This window comes from Merops nubicus, unplaced genomic scaffold, assembly GCF_000691845.1.
Source record: "Merops nubicus isolate BGI_N331 unplaced genomic scaffold, ASM69184v1 scaffold16739, whole genome shotgun sequence".
Taxonomy (NCBI): Eukaryota; Metazoa; Chordata; class Aves; order Coraciiformes; family Meropidae; genus Merops; species Merops nubicus.
In genome coordinates, this window is record NW_008629158.1 from 216,693 (window position 1) to 242,158 (window position 25,466).

The 25,466-nt window shown below is 44.3% G+C and overlaps 1 protein-coding gene across 1 annotated transcript in view; it reads right to left on the reverse strand.

Annotated features, from left to right (window-relative positions):
* SH3PXD2A (SH3 and PX domains 2A) overlaps nt 1-25,466 on the reverse strand; it is a 176,028-nt gene that overhangs the window by 111,390 nt on the left and 39,172 nt on the right. The window contains exon 3 of the mRNA XM_008946908.1: nt 24,130-24,221. Within this exon, the coding sequence (XP_008945156.1) occupies nt 24,130-24,221 (92 nt within the window). The remainder of the gene's footprint in view (nt 1-24,129; nt 24,222-25,466) is intronic.

The following is a 25,466-nucleotide window of genomic DNA, read 5'->3' on the forward strand; positions in this document are numbered from 1 at the left end:
ACATGTGGCGCGGAGGCATTCCCCTCAGTGCTGCAAAGCCGTGAGCCCTTGTCTTTCTGGGACACGCGGGTATCTGCAGGCAAAGCTGGCAGGGCCACACGCTGGAGTCAGCAAAGCTCCCAAGGCTCCCGTGCTGCGGGCGGGCAGGGCAGGGGGCTTGGGAAAGTGGGATGGGCCCCTCCCCGGCTGCCCCCAGCAGGGCTGCTCTCCTGTGATAAGAACCAGCTCACAGCCTCGGCTCCGCTGCAGGAAGTTTGTTCTTGTCACCCCATTTCCCAGCTCCCTCCCCTCTCCCGGCAGGTTGGGGAGGTCACAGCCCTGGGACGTGCAGAGGAAGGAGGCATGCAGGAACAGGCCGCCCGTGCCACCCTGGCCCCCGTGCCTGCGGCGGGACCCACCAGCAAAGCGCTTTCAGGGAGGAAAGCCCAAGAGCAGCTCTGGTGCCCCGGTTTGCTTTGTGAGCGCAAGCCTGCAGACGGTTGTTTGGGAACAAATAAACCATCCATGCCATAAACCCTTTACTTGTTCCCTTTCCCCACCCTTCTGCCAGGGGGTTTGTCCCCTGTGCTGTGCAAACTGCTGATCCAACATCCAGCAGGAGATGGGAAGAGGTGGGAGCCCTGGAGTCACCTGGGCTTGACACAGAAGGACTCTGCCAGCAAAAAAAGCTGGTCTCCACTTCAAGAGCTTCTCTCCAAGCCCATGTCCTTACAAAGTGGATCCTCTGCATCCCCTGATCCTCCATCCCTGTCCCCTCCATGCTGCAGAGCAGCAAAATAACATTTAAATTCCTTACATGGACAGCTGGGGGAGAAACTGGAAAGAGGAGAAAGAAGAAGTGGGCAGAAACCAGTGGCTGGGGACGAACCTCTTCAAGCGGTAATAAAAGAATACATGGCTCTAAGCAGCTGAAGAGCAACTGGAAATGGCTTAACACACTGCATGCTTGCATTCAGCCCCTCTGCCCTTACTGCTGCCTTCACACAAGACCGATAGGAACCTGAGTGGCTAAAACAGCAGCATGTCCCTCCCGGCTTTAGATTTCAGCATCACACACTGAGCCTGTTTGATGGAGGGGCAGAGAAAGGGAAGCCAGTGGGTTATTCCAGAAAAAAAGCCGTCTCTGTGCCATTTTCCTCCACCTACTCCCCTGCTCTCAAACACACTTGAGACCTAACTGATGATCAGCATGGACAGATATTGCAGGTGAAAGGAAGCTGTCAATAAGCCCTTCGAAAATAATGTCACTTTCCACACATTTGGCATTTGCCCTTCCAGAACCTTCAAGCCTTGAGGGAGTCAAATAGCCAGGTGGGCTCCCAGTAAAGCCCATTATTTTCAGAAAATTTGGATGCATTTAGCCTATACTCTTAATTTTACAGACAGGCAAGTCCCAGATATTTAAAATACAGAACTTGTTCAAAAGTGTCCCTTAGTTCTATGTTCTGTTACACACCTAGGCTCTATTCAGATCTAACATCCTGAAGAGAAGAAACCCTGGGTAGCATTTTTCATTATCAACACACTTTTAAACACCTTCATATAGTAGTTGATTAAGTGGCTGCAACACTCCAGGACTCTGTGACTTGCTCTACTTTTTCAAAACTACTGACTTTCCAAACCTGGGAACGACCAAGCCAATAAATGGGTCTCCCTAAAATCTGTTTTCAAATACCAGTGCCTGTGGCAAAATCAGCTGCTGCAATCCCACGTCCTGAGCCTACCTCAGATTCAGATAACATTCTTTCCAGTCTCTATGCTCATAGTCATCATTATTTTTCCCCTTCCAGAAAAAGTAGGGTCAACCACAGGTTTTGGGGAGCAGCTGCACACAGAAGTGGAAGTAGCATTATAGCTTTTAATGGGAACACTCTGCTGAAGAGTCACTGGGCTGAGCAAGAGGAGGCAGAAGGTTTCTGAGCTGCTGAGTCAGCACTTGGAAAAGCCTGTTTCTGTGAGCTCTGCACAGGCAGGTTCAAGCCCTTCCTGCAGGTCAAAGCAGCACCACCACCAACAGAAGTGCAGCAACGAAAAGCAGGATACACGCCACAGCATGGTGCAAAGCTGAGTAATAAAGTGCCCCACCCCATACCTCCAAAAAAACCAAGGACTGATGTATCCCCAGGGTAACTCAGCTGACATCAACAGCATTACCACACATGGTGTCTGCCCTGTAACATTATACAACCCCTAAGAGGTTGCTCACCCTGCCAAACACCACGTGGCTGCCCTTGCAGCAAGAACCAAAAGTTTGTTGTGGGATCTTCCTCAAACACTGGACTTTGCTGGCGCCCTATGGGGAGGAGTTTCACAGCCTCTCCCTCACTGCAGCCTGAGAGAAGTCCTCACAGGATAGCACAGGGAGAGTTTTAGGTGCACACCAGGTTTGGCAGGCCATTTACATGCCAGAATTGTTATTTTCCTATTATTTTCTGTTATTATTTCCTCAGTTCAACTAGCCAGGGTAAAGTGAAGTTATCAGAATCATGCAAGCTGCAGACCATCACAAAACAGTGTTAGAGCTACCTGTTGCTTACATTCATCCTTCCTGTGTCTCTGTTAGGCCCAAGAGATGTTAATAACCTCAAGGTCAATGAAAGGAGAGTGCAGAAGAAGTGATTTCTTCCATAAATGACATTGTACCAAATGTATTCATGTTTTAGGTGTCATAGGAAAAATCTCAGAAAAAATGGTTCAAACGGTTCTCTCAAGCCCATCAGGTGACTTCTTTCCTTTCCTTGCTTCTTTTAGGTGTAAAATCAGTGTGATATTATTCTGCGTCCCCACATTTCTGAGGATCAAGGTCCAAAACATTAACACTTCCACACCCAAGTGGGTTGCAGTATGTGCTGTCACTCCTTCTCCCTGCATACTGCATCCAGTATCAGGTATGTAGCAAAAGGAATTATGTAAATGAAGTCACAGTTGATACCAGAGTTTTCACTTCTATCTCATCATAACCAGTAGTAACCCACATTTTAATCCTCAGCTTGAAGCAACAGGGAAGGAAGAGAAAATAATCCATTTTTACAGTGTAAAACTCTTGCTTTGGCTGCAAATGTACATTTTCTCCACTTCTTTAATTTTTTACTCATTTTATCACTGGTGTAACATTTGCATTGACACAGAGAGAATATCTGAATTTTAGTCTCGAGAAAAAAACAAACTGAGAAATAAAAAGCAATCAGAACAGATTTTGCAGTGTCAAATTCAGCTATCCAGAGGCAAAGGGCCACCTCAGATTCCCAGTGCTTCTGGCCTTCCTGCCATTCCTCCCAGTCCCATCTCCACCTGCCTGCTTCACCCCTCTCCCATGCCTCTGCAAAGCCTCCACTATTTCAGCGTGTAATTATTGCTGGTGTAATGCTACATCAGCCATTATAGCCAAGCCAAATGGGAGCCTGTATGTCTCCTGCAGAAACACAAACCTTCTGGTTTCTGCCCCAAAACTTGCAGTCTGAATATCCAGACAGGACAGGGGTGAGGGAGCAGAAAGCCCAAGCTGAAGAAAGCCAGTGTTGGCAGTAAGCTCAATTGCAAGCCCAGATTTTTCTGGGGCCAGTGTGGTTAGTGGTAGAAACGAAGTAGCGGTGCTAGAAGGAGAGCTTAGAGTAGAAGGCCAACTGGCCAAGTGAACCAAAGCCCACAGCTGGCATTTTCTGGAGGTGCCAAAGTCTTGGCTTGGCTGCTTTTACAGCTGCTAGGCCTGCCTAGAGCCTGGCTGTTTTTCCTCTGCAGTTTCTTTCCTCAGACCAGTTGGGACAGAAGAGAGCAAGGATGCAGAGCAGCAGCACCATGGCACTCTCTCAGTGGCATACACGCTCCCTGCACGCTGCCAGGGCTACGACATGAGAGGGAGAGGTGGCCTGGGCTGGTTACCACTTCCACACTGCTGTCCCTACAAAAAAAACTTCTGTACATGCCTGTTTCTGCCCCTGATACCACCAGCTGGAGTCTGGCTGTCTGTCTGGCTCATGTTTGATCTCCAGGATCAAAGAGAAGCTGCAGACTCAGAGAGGCAGGGAGTATCCTTTGCTATCTGTCTGAAGGAGCAGCACAGCCTTGGCTCTTAGAGGGACTCTGTAGGTGTTTCTTCATTTACAGCGACGCAGGTGACTTTTGTCACACTATGCAGCCACTGATTCCTTAAAGGCTTCTCCTGAGTCCCACTGGCATCAGAGCAGATCTCACCACAGCAGAAGCACAGAGGAAATACAGCAAAGACATGCAAAATCCAGTCCTTTTTATTAGTTTCTGAAAGGGGAGATTTGCTGCAAGAATCCTGGACCGAATCCAAGATAGTGCAACTCTTTACTTCTTATTTCCACCCCTGTGAGCACAGATCAAGTGGCATTTTAAAATCAGCAGAACAGGGCTGAAGCCACCAACTCTGGAAATCTCAAGCAAGAAACTCATCTCCAAATGCTGTCAGTGGCTGCCCCAGCTCCAATGATCCCCTTGAAGGCTCTTCTGCTCCTCAGCTAAGCACAGCCATACCACGTTACGTTTATTCAGGCCATATGTAATAAGCACAAGAGCCCATAAAGGTTTAAACGGCACAATAAACATTCAGAAAAAAAAAGCACAGTGACCAGATTTACTGAGTTTGGATAGCTGCCAGCATGACCCATCAGAATCAGATCCTTAAGTTTTTGTGTGAGCCAAAGACATACACACAACACAAACACAAACGTGCTGTTATCCTTGGAAAAAAGATAAATGGCCCCCAAAGCCCATCCCCAGCACTGGAATGTGATGGCCTTCCACTGTGTCTAACTCAACTTCACCAGAGCATACAGTAAAACTGAGAAAAAGGAAAAGACAAAAACTATTTAGACAATTTCCATTAAAGGGCAGATTATGTCTGCTGCAGAAAGACAGCCAGGTTCCAAGATACTTTTGTGCTAGTTTTCCTCCACAGGGATGATCTGATATGTACTGTGCCACCTACAAGGCTGGAGGAGAGGAGATGATGGCTCAACAGAAAAGGTGTGAAATTATGATGTATCCCATGGGGTGCAAAACATTTTGTCCCAAGAATCTGCAAAAAACCTTGACCTTTTATTTGTACAAAACACTCTGGGATAGTGGGAGAGCAAGACACAGGTGGGATGTAAAAGTTCCTGTATTTATTTCCCAAGGTGAAGAACAGTTTGAACAGTTTCAGTTTCCTGGTTTCTGGGCATTTTGTGATACCTTGTTTTTTCCTCCTCTACATTTAATAACATCCATGGGTAAACACAGTATTTTTTATACCTTCCAGTTCACAAAGATACTGCACAAGCAGGATTTACTACAGCCATGAGCATCCAGTGCTCAAGACAGAAGCCACGAGTCCTGCCTCCATATTTTGTGCTCTAAAACGCATCTCCAGGGCAGAACCCCATCTCCAGCAAAAAGGAAAAAGCAAAAGGAAACAGATAAAAGAGCAGCACAAGACACTGCTTTTGAGAGACCTGCCTCATTTGTTATGATAAAAGAGAGCATTATGGATTAGCTGGCAATACATGGAAGGAATTGCCCACCTCCCACACATAATTGCCCAGAAAATGTTTTTACAAGTTTAAGATGAGCTGCTACATAAAGTTACACAAAAGTAAGACTGAAGCGTGACGACAGATTTACTTACATGAGGCTCAGGAGGTGAAGATGCCCTTGCTGTCAAAGACCCAGCTCAGAAGCACTGCTCTCCCTCACTCAGTGAACGGCAGAGAAAGGCTGTTTGTGTTTATCTGCTGCTCTAGGAGGTGGGTTGTGCACTGAGAACAAAAGCTACATGCAAGGGCGCATTCTCTCACCCACTGGCACGGGCTCGCTTGCAGGGAAGGCTTTGCAAAGGACAAGGTCTATCTTCAGCACCAGTGGCCACAGAGGAGGACAGAGCAGGGGGCCTCTGGTCAGATTGCTGCACGGTGTGAATTGCTGAAAGAACACACATTGAGTGACTGCAAAATCTAGTGAGGAGGCACAGAGTAGTAAAGGGTCCTGTGGGAGGAAAAGATGCATTGAAGCAAAGGCCAGGATGGCGTGGGTAACAGAGCACACACCAATGGAAAGTCTTAGTAGCTCCTGAGGGGGAGGTCAGGCAGTTACAGGTCTATCCGAGGCAGATGTGCTCTTGTTAGTTCACAAGTCAACAAGCATAAGAGTTAGGGATAAAAAACACAGGACAGGGCAGGCAGGGAGAGAAGAAAGCCAGCAGGAAGGGCAATACACTATATTGACACGTCCCTCCTCCACCCGCTTGGGAAGGTAACTCAGACCAGGAAAGCTCTGCTCAAGCTCAAAACTACACAGCTGCCTGACTGCTCCAACAGCCCCAGCCAAACCTTGTGGAGACAGACCCCTGGGGCGGGGGGCATCTCCAACACAAGCTATCACCAGCAAATGCTGCAGTAAAGGTCATGGAGGACAAACAGCAGAGGAGGCAGCCGCAGCTGAGAGCAGAGAACATCAAGAGACACCCAGAGTGGACTTGCAGATGGAATAATCTGGCCAAGTGTCACAGGAAGACAAGCCTGCAGCCCCAAATGTACTGATGTGCCAGGAGCTGAAACAGAGTGTAGAGTCCTGATCAATTTATTCTTCTGCAGCAGACTGTGCTCCCAGTACTTACACAGATTTGGGTGAGAATGAAAAGGGAGATGCAGGAATCCATCAGCCCTCCTCTCTTCCTCCATTCCTCACGCTGACCCTTTCCTCTGCTGTGGGCAGAGTTTGTGCATGAGAGCAGCTGCTTCATCCACATCACTGCTGCAGCCCACCCTGCTCTCCGTGTTGTCCCAGCATATGAAGAAGTGTGGACTGGTCTTTGTGTCTCTTCTGCACAGATCATCACTTCTCTTCATCTAAGAAGAGTAACTTTAGATGAGGTAATTCACCACAGTTTCGGGTAGGAAGACAACAGGGTGAGGTTGGCCTTGGGGATCTTTAGATCCCCCTTCACACACTTCCAAGCAAGGGTGAGTGTGTGCTTATTTGGAGGACTAGGTGGCCAGTGGTTGAAGCAGAGAATTTAAGGGTATCCTGAATCCTAGTCCCCCTGTAACCTAGGGCAAACTAGTTCAACACTTCTTTGCTGCACTTTCCTCAATTATAGCATTTTCCAAACTGATACGCAATTTGACTCACTCCTGCAGATCCAGGGAGCTGTATATCAGCAAGCCAAACTCTGCTAGTGGTGTTCACAAAGGCAAATCACAGAAACTAGGCTGAGAGTCACAACATGAAGCTAAAATTCAGACCTTCTGGCTCCTGTTCCAGCTTGGGTGACCTTTCAAAACCACTTTCGTACTTTTGCTTCCCTAGTTCTAAAATAAAACCTGTATTTCACCATCAAGCTGAAAGAGTGGGTTTGTGCTTGGGCTGCACCTCAAGGTCTATGGTGAGGTAGCTCTGCAGAAGGGCAATGCAGTATTCTTGCCATTACTACTACTGTGGTAGTACGATGCTTTCTTTTCAGTATTATTCTTAGGAACAATCCCTGGGAAGATTTTGGTTTCACTATAAAAAGAAAAAGATAGATTATAGTCAGCTAAGGACAAAAATAATCCCATTCCCATGTAGTTTGTGCTATTTAAAGGGACATACTAGCTATTTTTGAATAGACAAGTTTCAGAATACAACTAACTGACATCTGTCAGCACAAAGAAGTTTTGAAAAATATACATAATATCGATTTCCAAAAGCTTTAAGTGTGCCTGAGATGACCCAGAGTATGGGAGCATGGGTGGAAGCATGCCCTGTGCAACAACGTCCAGCAATCTCTCCAGCAGAACATGAGCAAGGAGTAGTTTTTCTAACCAATTTTTAGAGAAGGATCTTGGTTTCAAGCCAGGAGGTTGAAGGGTGAACACAGCAGCGCAGGACCAGGCACCCAGGGAAAGTGTTTTGTCCCATGTTCTCACATTTCTGTTCACTGTCCTGGCTGTGGTAAGGTGGGAAAAAACACAATGCCATGTACTCAGCATGAATTGCAATTCCATACAGTGGGCCAAGTTCTCCTCTGCTGAAGTATCTGGTGGTTGGACAGAAGTCACTGATGGAACAATATCTGTGTCTCACAATAAACAACAGTTGGAAGCACCAAGGAACTAGCAGGTGGTAGGAATTTGCCCCAGACACCATCGGATAAAGCAAGAAAGTCTTATTCCCCCTGCATTCCCACTGCCTCCTCCATGGCCATCTGCTGGGGAAAGCCATCAGCCAGGATCCAAAGGTGTGAGGATGGGCTGAGGTGAGTGCTGGAGCTTATGGATGTGAGCAGACAGAGCAGGAATTGCAGGAGGAAGAGAGGGACGCAGCTGGAGTACTGGGATTTCACAACACAGAAAGCAGGGCAGGATCACTTTTGGTTCTGGTACGTCCTGATGCTCGTGCAGCTGCCATGAAGCATTAACCTTGTCCTGGACTACAACCTGGAGGGAATTTAGTCATGTCTGCAACATGGAAAACCCCAAGCCACAGACTCTAGAGTTAGTTCAGCTGTGTTGAGATCTACATGTCTTGCTCTGGGACCATCTCAAACTCGAGCAAAAACGCTGGGTAAAGGACCAGCCAAGAGAAGAACCACATTCGATTTGTGCTGGTGCTGCCCCTGCTGTCAATAGCTGGTGGGAAATCAGTGAGAGATGTCTCAGACACAGCATCTTCAGAGGGGTATGCTCAGCACTTCACCCACTGCCGTCTCTTTTATTCCAAAGTCTTAAAACAAAAGGTTTGGGGCAACTGCAGATAAGACAATGCTAAACACAGAAGAGTAAACTTGCTTTTGTTTGTCTATAATATTAATAGGCTCATTATGTAATTCCCTTGGTTTACTGATGCAGCGACTCTGGTTACAAGATGGGATGGGATTTCCTTGAGGTCATTCCCCCAAACTGTGTGAGCTGTTATTTTCCTGGCTCACCCACAAACAGAGCGGTTTGCTCTTCTGAAACACTAATGTCCGACTGTTGAACAGTTTTGCCAATCAAAACACTGTGGCCTTACCCCATTTTAATAATTTAAGGCATCAATCTCCCCCTCAGTATTTGTTTGATGTGTTCTGCACCCTGCTGAAATATCCCCTCCAGACCTCCCTGAGCTCAGGCTCCGATTGAAGAGAGATGCCATGCATCAGGCCTCCAGCTTTCTCTCTGAAATGTTTAGCAGGGGATGGTGGTAAAATGTATTTATTTTCATGTATTGAGGAAAGACTGTATATTCCAGCCTCTTTTTTTTCCATCACTCAGAGATGGGCCTGAGGCCAAAACGGTGCCGCTAAGCTTGTTTTCTATTTAAAACCTTCATTTTTATTAATAACCCTTTACAGCCTACACACCAGCACTGCGGGAGTTGCATTTCCGTGTTATGTCATCGTGAACCATTATGTATTTAATTCCTGTGCCCACAAACCCATATGGACATCATTAAACACGCACCGTACAGTATTAAAACTGTGTTCCATAAAGTGTGATTTAGAAAAAAAAAAGACCTATGAAGTGTGGATTTTTTTTCTTCCCCTAAGGTCATGGGAAAATGAAGAAGCAGGGTAGAGAGAAAAAGGCTCAAGCAGTGCTGTGGGTTAGCCCATAGCTCTCCCTGCCTGCAGACTGAAAACCTAGTCCACCTTATCCACCACAGAAGATTAATTACCCAGTAACTTCAGGCCAGAGATGATGAATTTCTGTTTGGCAGACCACAGAGACAGCTTCTACAAAAATTACAGGTTACAAAACAATACAAGAACTCGATTTTATTTCTGCCAGGTTAGGTTTCCATCACTTCTGAAAGGAGTTGCCTTTAGAGGGGCAAAAGAGCAAGTTTCCCCAACTTGCTAAGGGTTAGTTACCAGGGGCACACCAGTGGGAGTGGACCCTTGCCCCGAGCACGACACGTGTGGCACCAGGTTTACTCCCAGTTTCTGTCATGGCCCCAGACTGGCTTGCCCTGGTTGTAGTCTATGCTAGCAGCAAATCCAGCAATCAGGCAACTTCTGCTAGGCAGCGAGGGCACACTTATCCTCAGCCTCAGGATCCTGCCTGTGTCCAGGACACTCCTATCATCCCTCTGTTCTCTATTCAGTAGGATTGGGGATGAAAAGATTTGTGAATGAGAGAAACCGATGGAAGAAACACATCAGAGAGCAAATAAAGCCAATGCACAACATACCATTGGGACAAACAGAAATGAGTGTAGCAATACTGGGGTGAGCAGGACAGAACATACTGAAGAGGAAGAAAGCAATACCCAAGGGATGTAAGGATAATGAAAAAAAAAACAGTGACAGTTAAAAATGAGACAAGAAAAGATATGCCAATATGAGGCTGAGAAGCTGATGCAGTAAGGGATGGTAAAAAATTAAAAAGAAAGCAAGAGGTAAGAAGAAAGTATAATTTTAAAATGCCCAGTACAAGATCTACGTACGTAAAAGAAAAGACAATAAATCAACTGCCTGTAACACATGCTAGACAGCTTGCAGTGACCCAGTCCTTTATACTGGAGTGAGACCTGCCAAACCCTGTTTGATGGCTGAATTCCTTCTGACTGTGGAGCAAATGCTAGCTGAAGTGAACAAACCACAGTGAAAATGGTATTGGACAGGGTTTTACAGCAAGCACAGCCACAGGAAGGTATTCTGCATAGTCTTGTGTGTATTCCTTGGTCTCAGAGCAGCTGCATTCCATTATGGAGACTGTATTGGTGCTCTGTCAATTTTACAGCTACACAATTAAAAGGTGCCCTCAAAGATACAGAAGAAGATACATACCTAATTGCTTTCAAGCTCTTTTTGGCTTTCTTTATGAAATATTAGTAAAAATAAATTTATAAAAATAGCATTCAGGGTGCACACAAATTATCTGCTCTATAGAACCTCTAAATGTTCAGGCCAGTTGAGCCTCTCTGCTGTTTGCTGTATGACATCTGTGTTTAAGTCTCCAAGAACAGATCTTACCTACCCTCATCTCTTGAAAGCTGGTGACCTCAGTTAAATTTGTTGTGTTGTCCCAAAGCCTGTGTTCTCGTACTCTGTACATGTCCGTCTCCAAGCAAGAGAGAAGAGTTAACATGATTTGCACAGGGAGTTACTGATGAATGAACCTCCCTTCACCCAAGCCCTCTCCAGAATTTTTCATTCCCTTCAAACAAACATACACATGAACACACACAAATAACTTTGGGTGCACATGTGCTCCTGTTGAATTCAATACAGTTATTCACTGTGTAGAAAACTAACCACATGCACAAACGTTTGGAGGAGGAGGGCCACTCTCTGGATGAGGCTGACAGAAAGTTTAATGTTATCTAGCTCCATTACGCTGAAGGGGAGAAATTTTTGACATGTGGCTCTGTAGGGCTGTCTCCTACTTCATTCAAAATCAGGAATTTGCTTTCATGTTTTGAAAATAAAACCTTAAAAGAAGCAGCAGACATGACTGGCAAAACCTCTTCAGGAAACTTGCAAAGGACCGTTGGAGTCCCAAGCTGTTAAATGGTCTATTTTGGGTCAGTGATCTCTTAACAGATAGTCACATTTTCTACCTGTACAGTTCCCTGGTGTGTGATTATATCTGAACTGAACTGGAGATAAGATTGGAGATTTTCTGAGCATGTATTAAGACAGACAAAATTATGGCAGAAAGCAACATTTGTTTGTTAAAGCCAAAAATTCTCTGTTTGCTGATATTAATTCAACATTCTCTCACAAACACTATTTATCCTGCCAGGGATAAGGACTTATTGGGCGGTAAACCAGGGCTCAGTAGTTTATATGCCTGTCAACAACAAAAAATTAAATATAAAACACTTGTCATAAATCTGCCTGGACAAAATTTTCTGATTTATGAGGATGCTGAATGATTGAGGCGAGAGTGTATTTCAGTGAAAGCAGACAAAAAAAAGGAAGGAAAAAAGTTAGTAATTACATAATGCACTGGAGACCAGCCTTCCACAAGGAGAGGGGGGAAGGCACTCCTCTTGTCGTGCCTATTTCATCCCTTGCCTAATAGTCCAAAAGCACCTAACTTTCGAAGTCCTGTGTTTTTTCACAGGCTGGAAGCACCACAAAGCGTCCTTCATCAGCCAGCCTTTTGGCACTTCTCCTTCTCCAAATGCAAATGCTACATCTGGAAAGGGCAGGAATCCTCTCTCCTGCCTGAAAGCCTCCTTTTATCTCTGTCCTCTGCAGAGCTCCTACTTCTTGCAACTACTCACTCCAACATACTACTTTATTGAAGGGATTCAAGGCTTTCTCCTCATCTGCTGAACGTCTGCCTCTTCTTAAAGTTCCAGCAGACCTTCAGAGCCTGCTTGCTAGTTAGTGTGTCACCCCGCCATCTCTCAGCCAAGCATCTGTAAAACAACCCCCTCCCAAACACACAGATGAGCATTAAAATGATAACAATGAGGATTAACAGAAGCTTATTTGTCAGGCCTGGCACGAAAAGCATCTTGTTAGCTGGATGGCCTGTGCAACTCGGCCGCTGGGGGTTCCTCCTCCCCCCAGGGATGACACTGATGCATCAGGAACATTAATAACATTGTTAGTGCATGTCCAACAGAGCCCTGCTTTGTGCATTGAGACAACTCGGCAAACAATAAGACGCTTTTCCACTGACCTCTTGCTGAAAGAGTTTAAAGCTGTTTGTAGGGATGTGAATGACTTTCTCCATTTGCCCCTCAGCTTCACTACGAAGGTATGTATGGAGGTGAAGGAATTAAACCAGATCCAGCAAGATGCCTCAGCACCCAGGTTAGCAGCTACAAGGGCTGCAGAGGTTATGTGCGAGCGGAAGAATCTCATTACTGGGACCACAGAAAGGAAAGCACACACTTTATTTACCCACGTTTCCCCACATTTGAGACCTGTACTGCCAAAGTGTCCCATCTTGTAGGAAGAAATGTAGAACACTGTCAATATGTCCTGGTCCCTGATACAGAGTAAAAGCTACCCCCGCTAGTCAGTCTGTGCACCTTGTTTGCATTTGCCTGTATTTTCAGCGTGTTGATGACAGCTTTACACCCCATCTTCTGGTCCTCAGTTCAGAATAGCTAAAATCATTCTCCTTACCTAGGGTGAAAATTCACTGTGCCATTGCTGGTGTCACAGTGCTGTGGCTGGGCTTTTTCAGAGTGAACCCCTCCCTGTTGCTCATTTATTTAGCAGATATTCTTAACACCCCAAACAAACGTTGTGCCAGGGCTTGCTCTTTAATGTGTTCATGAGCCCTTTCTTTACTTGCCAGGTGCTGGCAGGGGAGAAAGGGATTGGCCAATGTGACTGATGTTCTCCCAGAGCTGCCCACTGGCAGAGCGAGGCCTTAAGTAGGCAGGACCAGACACATCACAGCCCTGTGGATCCCAGATCAAGTTCCAACCACACAACACCCAGAGACCTGAAAGCCATTGCACAAGAGGTCACCTGCAAAGCTGTCTGTTCACTCTACAGCCACCCTGCTGCTCAGTAGGGCTGGTGAAAACTATCTACATTCTGGGTTTGGGGACCACGCTTCAACAGAAACTCAGAGGTTCATTTCTGTTAAGACATTTTCATAAAAAAGAAAGCTCCTTTTTCAGCCAGATTTAGAGGATAAATCAACATTTCCATAAAATGCTGCATTTTGATGGAAATAAGAAGGTTAACTTAATCTCAACATCGTCAAGAACTCTACAGTTCCCTAGCAAGAGAGGACAGTGTTGGTGAGGTTCTAATCATTAGAAAAAGGACTGAGACCAGCAAACTATCCAGCGGGAGCAGCCAAGAAGGCAACATTGCTAACTCACTACTGAACCAGGACAGCTCCAAGCCTCTGATGAACGCTGTCTCTGGTATGGCTCATTCACACTTCATTCCCAGCATGCTTGGATGGGGAAGGAAAACGTTTATCTGCTAGATATGGTGCCCCTGCCATCCTAACCTCCCATTGTTGCAACGGGTCTTGTCATAAAGCAAAATTGTCTTTTTTTATCTCCAAACATTCAACATTTTCTTCTTCTTTTATATTTTTAAGTACAAGGTATCTCAGGTTACTAGTGATTTTTTGCAGTGGTTCCCAAATGAGCCTGAACTGCTCTGATTTTTCAAACCCACAAGACTGTAATTGAAAGCAAATGTAATCAGACATATACAATGTTCTGAGGTTCACCACAGTGCACTGCAGTCAGCATTACTGGAGTGGCTATTAAAACTCCTTGGAGCTGGGAAGCAAATACAGCTTGCAAGAATCCAGCAAATAACTAGCATTTATTAGATTAGACTGAAGTATTGCAAAGCCACAATCCTCTATTCAGAATATATCCAAGGTCTCTTTAAACGAACATCTTTCCTGAGCTTAGGCCAATTGTTTTAAGAGATGTGAAAGGAAAGAATTCTACTTTTAACACAACATATTTTGCAATCCTTACATCGGTGTAAATCTCGAATAGTCCATTACTGTCAGCAGGGTTGTTTCAATCAAACTCTGGCATAACAGGAAAAAGAAAATGGGCAAAGACAAAGGGTATCTGAATCCAGATACATAGCTCTAGCTAGAGATAAGTAGTAGCAAATCCCTTCTCTAAACCTCCCAAACAAAATGCAAGCACTGGGGAAATTAATTGAATTCCCACTGGCACTTGAGTCTGCACTTAAAAGCAGGGCTAGGGTTATCTGTGAAATTTCAATTAAATCAAAAGCTTTGATAACATGATAAGTCACTCCAGAGTTTGGAGTCAAAACAGGTTGTTATTTGATCCTCTGCTTGTTTTTCTGGGAACAGCACACATGAAAGACAGTCAGCTGCAGACCAGTCAAAAAGATGGAAAGGGTGGAAATGAATCTACCAATAGATCACTGTGTCTTCTACACCCAGAGTCACTTGAGGTCTGGTATTTTTTTTATACATCTTCTGTCCTAAAGAAGGCACCCCATTCCTCAAGAGACAGGAGGGCAGAACAAAACAGATTATCTTGGACACGTGCAGCACTCCAGGTATGGTTTCCTACTCCTATTTTTTTATTATTTTTTTTTTTCTTTCAAGGCTTGCTACAAGCAAGTTTTTAAACAGTAACATCAGGAGCTGAATACAAGAGTCTGTGGACACAAACCACCAAGCCCTGTGTGTATAATGAAATGGATTGGCAGCACAAATCCTTCAGTAGCATGGTGAACAGGTGAAGCAAGGTGCACCAAACAGTAGTTGTCTGATGTGCTGTTATGATACAGCCAAGTCAGAAAGGAAGCCCTGCTCTTCTTCTAAGTCAAAGCAGGAGGCAGTGGCTCTCTAGAGAGCCCTGACTTGCTTTACCTGTTGTTCAGCACTCTTTGATTGCTAACATTTCCTCCTCTCACTTCGGTGGCAACTGCTTGATGCTGAGGGCAGCACCAGAGACTCTCAAAGTCCTGTTTACCACAGGACATCACCTCTACTTCCCAGTGTTTAGACAGAAATGCTCCACATTAAATAAATGTGAAACACCAACTCCACCTAGCCTCTGGTCAACAACATTAAAACACATTTTAAGCAATGCCATCCCTTGTAACATATAGTGCAGCCTGATAAAACCCTATCAAATGTCTTACATTGCCCCCAAACTGTTCAGAATTGGATATAGGGTTGCACTAGGCACGTGTACATGAGAAAAGTTCTCCTTTTATGATAAGTGAGGCTACTGATCCTGAACAACATTAAAAATAAAAGGACTCTCCAGACAAGCAATATCAAAATTACACAGTGAGCAACAAAAGGAAGTGCAGAGCGCTGAAAAGTCTGCACTAGGCACCCCTGGGGTATAATTTATCACCCTGGCAGCAAACACCCCATTAAGCACATCTGTCCCTAGTGCCCTCCTCTTCAGAATGGAAAAAGATCTTCAATAAACAATACTGTGACCATATTAAATATAGACATAGCAATGACAAGCTGGAATCTTCTCCATGATATATTTGTAACATAAGCTGCCTATTCTCGTTGTTCAGAGATGTGACACAGAGAGGACAAGACAGGCAATTCAACTCTGTCATGTCACTGAAAAGAAAACTCCACCCCATCTCCTCCTGCCTGTCAAGTCATGAGTCAATGGTGACAGATACCTCAGTGGGTGCAATTAACCTGCTAGCAGGGGCTTACCAGAACAAGAAATCCAAATAAGAAGAGGAAGTCCCCATCCCTCATCCTCTCCTCAGTGCCAGGCTTATTCACAAAGCACAGCAGGACTGGATGCTTCTCTTCTGTGTGAACCTAAAGATCTCTTTTGTGCTTATCAGCACAGGTGATTTAACTTCAGGGGCTGCCCCTATTCTGGGGCATCAAACCAAGCACCACCAGTCTTTAAACAGAGACTTTCAGAAGATCTTGTGGCACTGAGCCAAACATTTCTCAAAATAAGGATAACAGTTGCCCCAAATCCTTCACAACAATCTTGATAAGCTCTGAATCTAGTTATTTTAGTTCTGCTCCAATCCTGCCTTGTTAGCCCAGCTTCCCCACACTGCCAGATGAATACATTTGCTCTTTTGTCTCCCTAACTGGTTTTGCATATAGAAGCACCAACAGCACAGGCTTTCCTGACAGATTTTGGAAGTAACGTTGCTTCCAACACTGCCTGACAATTTTAAAAACAAATTATTTTTCTAACTGGTCATTTCTATAATTATATTATGGAATGAACAGGGTTTCTTTACTAAACTCAAACCCTCTTAGCAAGTCTGTGAAACTGTACCTCTGCAATCATACCGCAGATACAGCCAGGAGATGTGAGAGGCCTTTCCAACATCACAAAATAAACCAATGAGACAGTAAGGAGCAGATTTCCCAATCCCTTTCGTTAACAACTAAACTTCTCTTCTCCGAAAGGAAGGAAGAAATTTTATGGGTTAAGTTAAACATTAAGCAAACTATTACTTTCTAACCTACAAAATAGTCATTGGCAAATTATCAGCAGTGATTGTTCCTTTAGGATGTGAACGAAAATTACTAGACAGAAAAAAAGGCCCTTGAGCCAACAGGCCTGGCATTTAGTTTTTCTAAAGGCATCATCCTGGCATTTCAAAACACCTCCTCAGTCTCAACTCCTCCAGAGAAGAAAGAAATAAAAAATCTCGAATTTAGCCTCATAAACAGTAAACTTTTACTAGTACTGACACTACCATTGTGATTTGTCCCAGCAAGGCAGTGTCTGGTGCCATTGCTGAAGCAGCAGCTTGTCTGTAAGGTTCTGATCTCAGTGACATTCTGATGGATTTCAGATCAGTCTGGTTATTCTTAAACCATTCTGTGCCCATGACAGCATGCCACTTCTAAACCCTGCAGCACACTCCTAACCAATCCGGGCAAAAGCTATTTCTGTAGACTTGGCTTTCAGTGCCAAGTGACAGTGCACAGAACTATCTTTGCTCCTCTCAGCCCTGTGCCCTTTCACACTCAGACCATGAGCAAACTCAGATGTGATATTCAAGGCAAGGAATAAAAGGTCTTGCTGAGCTGTTATAGCACTAATATATGCTGTTCCAACTGCCATTCTTCTACACCTTTTTTTGTGGTTGTTGAACCTATTTCAATCAACATGCTTTCTGTTTTCCCCCAACTTTATTGTTTGATGTGTATCTACATAAAAAGTCTGTTTTCATTTTTCTGGACAAATAGCAAAAAGATGCAAATCTTCTCTCAGGAAGGCTGAGTTACTTGCTGGTATCACTGATGCTGCAGCCAGCAGCAAATTTCAATGTCCAGCTCAAATAATTTATATGTTGGGGGAAAAAAAAAAAAAAAAAAGGCCCATGTGAAACTAAAGAAAAGGACAAGTAAAACATCTGTTACTTCCTTTTTTTTTTTTTTTTTCATTCCTAGACTTCTCTATCCCTGCATTGCCTTAGTTTATTTAAGATAACAAGCTCCAGGCAAGACTTTCCCAAAGATCATGATAATACGCACTGATGAAAGGCAGCATACACTAGCAGGGTATCTAGAGTCCCATCTGCCGATGGCTGGGTCCCAGAGACAGAGCTCCTGCTCTCTGGGTCAGAGGGGACACAACTGGGAATCAGCCACACTTCACTCCTCTATTTCTGGGGCACAAGGCTGCTTAACCTCTCAGCCACTGATCTATGACAATCCCATAGGATGAGCAGGATGCTGTAAAGCACTTCTGCAATTCAGAAGCCAAAAAAAAACATTTTCATGACAAATTTAGGTGTTGAGACCAAATATTTCTACTAAATACAGTCCTAAACCAGGCATGTTTAAAAAACTAAACACAGGTACTCTACTACTTTCAGATCCTCAAACCTAATTCCCACTGAAATCAGTGAGACCTAGATGACTAATTAGGAGAAGCCAAGCAAGGCTCTTGGCAAACTGAACCCTAACAAGTTATTGCATCCTTAGCTACCTAAATATCAGTGAAGGTGATTAAGTCATTCTTGGAAAATATTTTCATCCCTTCAGTGCAGTGGGTCTTAACTGCCTCATCCTTCCACCATCTTTATTCAGAGCTTTTCCTGCTCTGTGTTTCACAATTTACTTCCCAGATGATAAATCACACAAAAGTAAAACTTCCATCTTCTTCTGATTTTTTAATTTCTTAGGGAAATTAATTTCCATTCTGCATCTCTCAAGTAGAATAAATTTTCCTAATAAAATGTGTGCCTTGAGTAGTCAAAATACCACTGCCAAGTGCAGACTGTAATAGCGATTGTCATAAAATAGTGCTGACCACATTCCTAAATGATATGAAAATTATCTGTACTGTAAGTCCAGTAAGAAAGAGCAACCACAAAAGCAAGAATGATAGCTTTCCTCATAGCACATCTGCTCAGAGGCTAAACCATCAAATGTGTTTGGAAACACAACTCTAAAGGGATGACATATAAGACAAATAGGAGGGATGAAATAGAAGATAAAATATTTGCATGATGTCAAACAAATCAGCATAAATATAGATATTTCACAGATGAAAAATTTTCCTCCTCTACCAACAGGTTATTGAATTGTTTTTACAGGGCAGATCAGAGTACATTTGTGAAACAGAAACAATCCTATATATGTAAACACACATATGACTTACACAAATGTTAAGTCATGCTCATGGATAGAAAAAAGCACATTAGGGAACTGTGCCTTAACACTTGTAGACTCATAAACCAAAACATGATTCCTGAACGTGGTCACTGCACTATCCCGGCAACTTCTTTCTTGCTGCCTTATCAGAAATTTGTTATATCTGAAGAACAGAGGGAGAATCCAGCTTCCATTTTACAGTGGCTGCCTAGCATCTGAGTATCTGAGTGTTACACCAGTATTTATGTGATGGAGATACGATCAGTGAAGCTTATGGCTACAGAACACACTAAAGCATTTCTGCTCCTCAGTAAAGGCACCTTCAGCACATTTTCTGCATCAATCCTTATATTATGTCGTATATCTAGTAAGTTCTCTGTTTCTCCTGGATTTGCATTTTGTTTGAAAATCATTTTTGATTCTTACAGAAGAAATATTCTCAGATACTGAACACTGCATTAAATTTAGTTGTTGTTATTATCATTATTTTAAACTGAAGTCTTCTTTGAGCCTGCATGCATTTCTGCAGGGGGAGTACCACAGAACTGAATCCTTGGCTCTTGGCTTCTCTTTTCAGACTGGATCCAGACCCAGAAAGAAAAAGCAAACTCTCACATGAGTGGTCTGGCTGTGATATTTTGAACCTAACTGCAAAAAAGCCCTAAAAGCAGTAGACCATATAAAATGTCTAATTGATTAATCCTAGTCTTTGGGTATTTCTGTTATTTTTAGTAAAAAAGAATCATTAAAAAAATGGTTTCTGAGATTTTGTTTGTTGATTATAAGCCCTGGCCTGACCTTAGCCTTGAATTTAAATCCCCAGTAGAAGTCTGAAATTAATCCAACTCTGGCTTAGTTATCAATAATTATAATTATTAACAGAAGTATCCAGTAAATGAGTGGCTTTCAGTGACACGGTGTTTTAACTTAGAATAATGGATAAACAAAAATGCACTTCCTTCTTACCTTTTCACATAGCAATGCAGGATCTGGTCCTTACATGGGCATGGTAAAGGACAGAAAAGCCCAGCCATTTGCCCACATACATGTGCTCTGCCGGAGCAGATCCAGAGAAGGGCAACTAAGCTGGTTCAGGGCCTAGAGCACAGTCTTATGTCAAGTAGCTGAGGGAATTGGACTATCTAGTCTGAAGAAGAGGAGGCTTGGGGGAGACCTTATTGCTCTCTACAACTACCTGAGGTTGAGGTGAGGGGGTGCTGATCTCTCCTCACAAGTAGCAAGTGATAGGACAAGAGGAAATTTGTGACAAATTGTCAAATTGTGAAAGGGAAGGTTTAGGCTGGCTATTAGGAAAAATTTGTTCACTGAAAGGGTTATCAGGGACTGGAACAGGCTGCTCAGGCTGTTCATAACCACCCCTGGATGTGTTTAAAAGTTGTGTTGATATAGTGCTCAGGGTCATGGTTTAGCAGTGACTTAGTAGACTCAGGTTAATGGTTGGATTCCGTGATCTCACAGGTCTTTTCCAACCTATGTAATACTGATTCTATGACATGCATTTGCTCAAACACTAAAATCCCACGTCCAACCCTAAGCAGTTGAAAAATGCTCCTCCTGTCCCCGAGCTGATGGTTTGAAGCTTGCTTCCTCTGCAGCTCCCCAGTGAAGCAGAGCGAGAGCAGCAGAAGCAGCTGCCCTGGGAGCACAGCCAGGGGAGCTCCAAACCCTGCCCTGCCCATCAGCGCACCAAACACGTGCCAGCTGCCTTGCAAAGGCCACGCTTTCACCATGTGAAACAGCCTGAGAAAGCTCCCAGACTATCCAATGGAGGGACTTGGTATCCTCCTATGGTCTCTCCAATGCAGCATGAAGGAAACCCGCTGTTGGGAGCTATCTGACCTGCAGGTCTTCACCAGCAGGAGCAGCCTCAGGAGACTGTCAACCAGTTCAAATGCTGTGATTTCTTGAAACATCTCTCCAGCTACCTGCCTGTAAGCTGCTGTACCCAGAAGAGGTTTAATGAAGCTGAAAAGAATACCTTCTGCCTATTGTCACAGGATTTGAAAGCCTGGACCATCACCAAAACAGGGAACAAAAAGCCAAAATCCAACCAAACAAATTGGCCGGACTGTAACAGTGCTGGGAAAGCCCAGTTTTTATTCCAGCTGGATCGCGTGCTGCTCAGCACTGCAGGCAAGCAGAGCACAGCAGCAGTAGGAAATGACCCTGGAGGGAGCAGCCTGCAAGCCAAACGCAGCATAACCCAGAGAGGACAGTACACAGAAGCAGGGAGAAGGCACGGGTAGGGCAGATGAAGAGTTACAAGGAACAAGCTGGAAACACATTTGTAAAAGTGCCTAAGGGACTACAGGAAAATGTTGGTTTCTTTTAGAACAATAGGAACAGAAGTGAAGGGCACAGACTTTTCAGCTGAATTACTGCAGGAATACATAAGTTACTCTACGTGCCTCACTGTGAGTCATGGCTCAGCAACACAGGGTGTGGATACACCACCACCCATCCCAGCTGTAAGGTAAACCAGACTTCTTTTAGTTTGCCAGACTGGTAAACCAGCGCCTCCTCCCTCAAAGTTTAAACTTCTGTGCTTTTCTGGCCGGGACCACGTGCCCAGTCACTGCTCTGTGGACATGCAGTAACTCAATGGACTCTCTTGGCTCAACAACCCGAATGCCCACGGGATTAATGGTACACTCCTGCAAATTAGTTAATGAACTCTAGGTCAGGCTTTGTCTTATGAGGCTGAGCTGCTGCAGAAAAACAGAGCAGGCAATCATGAAACTAAAGACCATCTCACTGTGCACAGAGAGGAGACATCAAGACAGCACAAGCCACTCCATTCTGCCATCCCTTGGTGGCTGAGTCCCTCACTTGGCAATATTTCTTCTCCTTTAACCCAGCCTGTTGAATCCATGCTGATATATCAATATATGAACCATCTCTGCACTGAGGGCAAAAAAAAAAACAGCTGAAGAAATAGAATAATTTGAGCAGTCAAGATGCTGCCCCCAGGCTACACCTCTACAACCACCAGTGAGATGAATGAAGGAACTTGAGGGCCAGGGAACACTGAATCCACAGGGCTTGGGCACCACTGGCTCACTGTTTCTGGAAGGGCTTGGCAAAGTAGCAAAATGAGAGGATAAATATGGGATTTCTCTGGCTGATCATGCTTCTTCCTGCAGTGGCTGCTGAGGCTGAGAATTGCCCTGGAGGTGTCCTTCCCGTGGACCCTACACAGTGGTCCAGTGAGCCCCAGATCTCCTCCCTTCCCCCTCAGTTCACAGAAGAAAAACACTAAGATGTTTCCGTTGGCTTTTACATCATCTTTTTGTAGAGACTAATCTTCAGTTTCAACAATACATCTTTTGTGAAGCACTCCCAGCAGAAACCTTAGACACCTTCCCTAAGATCTGTTTGCTTACAGAAGACGAGGTAGGATTTGTTTAAACCCAGTTAGATTAATGTCTTGCAGACATTAGTGAAGTGAGATTTAATCAGGTTATTGCTTTACATTTTCCAGGGAAATAAATCACACTTATTACTAGGTTGGAATAAGATGCAAGGCTTGGGCTGAGAACATTCAAGGGGTTTTGTTTTTTTGGGGGTGGGGGAGAGGGGAGTGAATGGATAACTTCAAAATTGCTGCAAGGCTGTTGAACAGGAGCTCAGAAAAAGGCCCTCAACAACATGTAAGAGGGAAAAGAGAAAGCAAGCCATAATGGCTAGTGCTAGCCCAGGGGTGGGTCTTGGTCCCCACTCCCTGCCTTGTGGAGGTCTAACCCTGGCTCTACTTCTCTCGAGTCTAATGCTGTAGGGTCCGTATCAGTGGAGTGTAGGTATATCCTGCTGCAATAGTTTCTACGTTTGCAATACGTGTTTAACACTGAGCATGCAATCATATTTTTTCACCATGGACGTTTTTCTAAAACAAGACTGGCTAGAGGATGGAAAAAAAAAAAAAGGAAAAAAAAAAAAGCAGCTCTTTTTCCAAACCTTGGATTTCAAACCTGTTCTTCTTCTCATTAAAAAAAAACAAACCAAACAACAAAAAAAACCCACACCACTTTGCTCTCAGCTACACTAGCAGTGTTTTCTTTAGTGCAGATGCTAATACATTCCCTTGTATAAACCCAGGTATGCATAAGAGACAAAGTCTGGGAAATCAAACTGCAAAGGTCCCCTACACCAGCATGGGAACACACAACTGAAGTCAATACAAATCTTTCTGCTAACTACAGGTTTGTGTGCACTGAAATGCCCAAAACCCAAAAGCTTTGCATCCATTATCCCCACCCCAATGGGCTGTGAAAACACTGGAGAAAGCACATCATGACAAGACAGCCTCAAATCACACAACAAAGCAGCACAAACCACAATGGGACCAAGTCACAATCTTCTTGTGGAGTGCAATAAAATATATCCTGTTTGGTATAAAGGAGAGAAGGAAGTACCAGGCAAGGCACCAGAGCTGCTAGTAAATACCCTCCTACCAAAGTTTTCCCCAGACAAATGAGTTCTCTGAACTCTGACTGCATCAGCATGAATCATGAATCAGCCTGTCTGCTCCAAGGTAAAGCCTACAATTCTGTTCCATGTTCAACAGGAACTCTTTTCCCAGCCTTTCCTTGGCTTCCTGTTTAGAAAGAAAAGACCCTCCAGAGACAATTTTGGATCTGGAGCACAATCTTGCTCCCTTCAGATAACGAAGTATCTCTGGGTAGGAGTACATTTAAAGAACCTGCTAGTAATTACGAGCCAAGTGCTTACTGGCAGGATTTCCCCCTGCTGCTGAGCCAAAGCTTTTGGGAACTAAGTGACTCTGGTGGTAATTACCAGGTAAAACCCTTAAGCCAAGGGAGGTTCTCTCATTAGGACCATCAGCAAGGAACAAGGCAGAGGTAGGTGGAGGATGGCTGAAAAATGTCTCTGAGGGTTGCGTGACTCCCCTGTCCTCCACATGCTCGATATGGTTGTACGTAATTGCTGGGCACTTTCTAGGTAGTGCTGGAAAGCTACACAATCTGTTCCCACACCTACAGTGTTATTACAGCAGTAATAACCCCAAATTATCTTTTCCTTCCAGCAAATCAAAATGAACTGAGCAGCACTAGAAACCCATCAGAGCACTTACTCTTTTGGAGGGTTAAGGTCTTCTGGGCGAGCCTCAAAGAACCTGAAGACTTCATCACACTGTGAAATGTGAGGAGGAAGCCGAACCAGTGCCTGCAAAACAAAACAGGGAGGGAGAAGCACTTAGAAAAGTCAAATTTAAAACATGGCCTCAAACATCTAAACTACCAAGCAAGAGGAGGCAAAACAGTCATCAGACTCAACACCCACTAACAACACTAATTAATGTGCTCCATAAAGCTTTCTATTAAGCACTGTCAACAGAAAAAACAGAGTTTGCTTAAAAGAACCCAACAAACCAAAAAACAGTTTGCTCCTAAATTAATGAAGGAAATGAAGTTTGATGAAGTCTCTGAAAAGAAACCCAAAAGGGCAGAGAAGCTATTTCTGCATGAAGAAGAATTCACAGCACATCCTGGCTAACAACATCCACACAACCTGCAAGGCACAGGTATGAAGCACTTGGCACATTCAGCAGTAGTTAAGAAGCAACCACATTCTGTTGAGGGGTACTGGAAAGTGAGACTTCAAACCAATGAGTCAAGAATGCAAGGCAGAAATGTGCTATGAACTTGTTGATCAGAATCTAGAGCTTGATGATGCCAAAGAGCTGTCCCCAGCCCACAGAGATGGGACAGCAGCTCAGTGACAGAACTCTGAGACTGTCTCCAGAAATGACCAGCAGGAAAGGAAAAGATCCTGGAGTTCACTTCCTCTTGTGCTAAGTTATGCTCAAAATAGGTCACAGGTTATATATAGACCAAGCTTCTTAGAGGTGCTGTAAACCTGTTTGACAAAATTAGATTGTCTGGCTCTTATTCTAGTTGAAAGAGAGATGAAAAACTGCATCAGAGCTAAATGGTGCATTAGGGCCAACAGGTTACACTCACCCATGAGACATCTGATTGATCTTGGTCAGACACACCAGAAGGCCCAGCCAAAGCATGAAGGCCAGACAGGACAGTTGTTTACTCTCAAGGCTGTTTTTAACTGGGCTTTAGAAGTGGACAGATATATTTCCAAGACCACTCTGGCTTGGGGGTGCAAAGGAAAAGAGACATATTTAAAAGTTCTGCTCTGAAACTGCAGGTGTCAAGTATTAATGATGAAGTCTTGTTTTAAAGTGGCCTGAAATTCAAAGCCAAGTGCTTCAACATCTACAGCTCTCCTTTCCCTGGTATCACAAGGAAAACTCATTTGACATCAGGAACCCTGTGAAGAATGAGGCCCTGGCTTTGGTCACACGCAACTGCACTACAGAGCATAAAAAGATACCTTGCAATAAGGAAGAGGCATCAGATGCAGAAGCCAGGCACAGCCTGGTGGGACCAAGTGCTG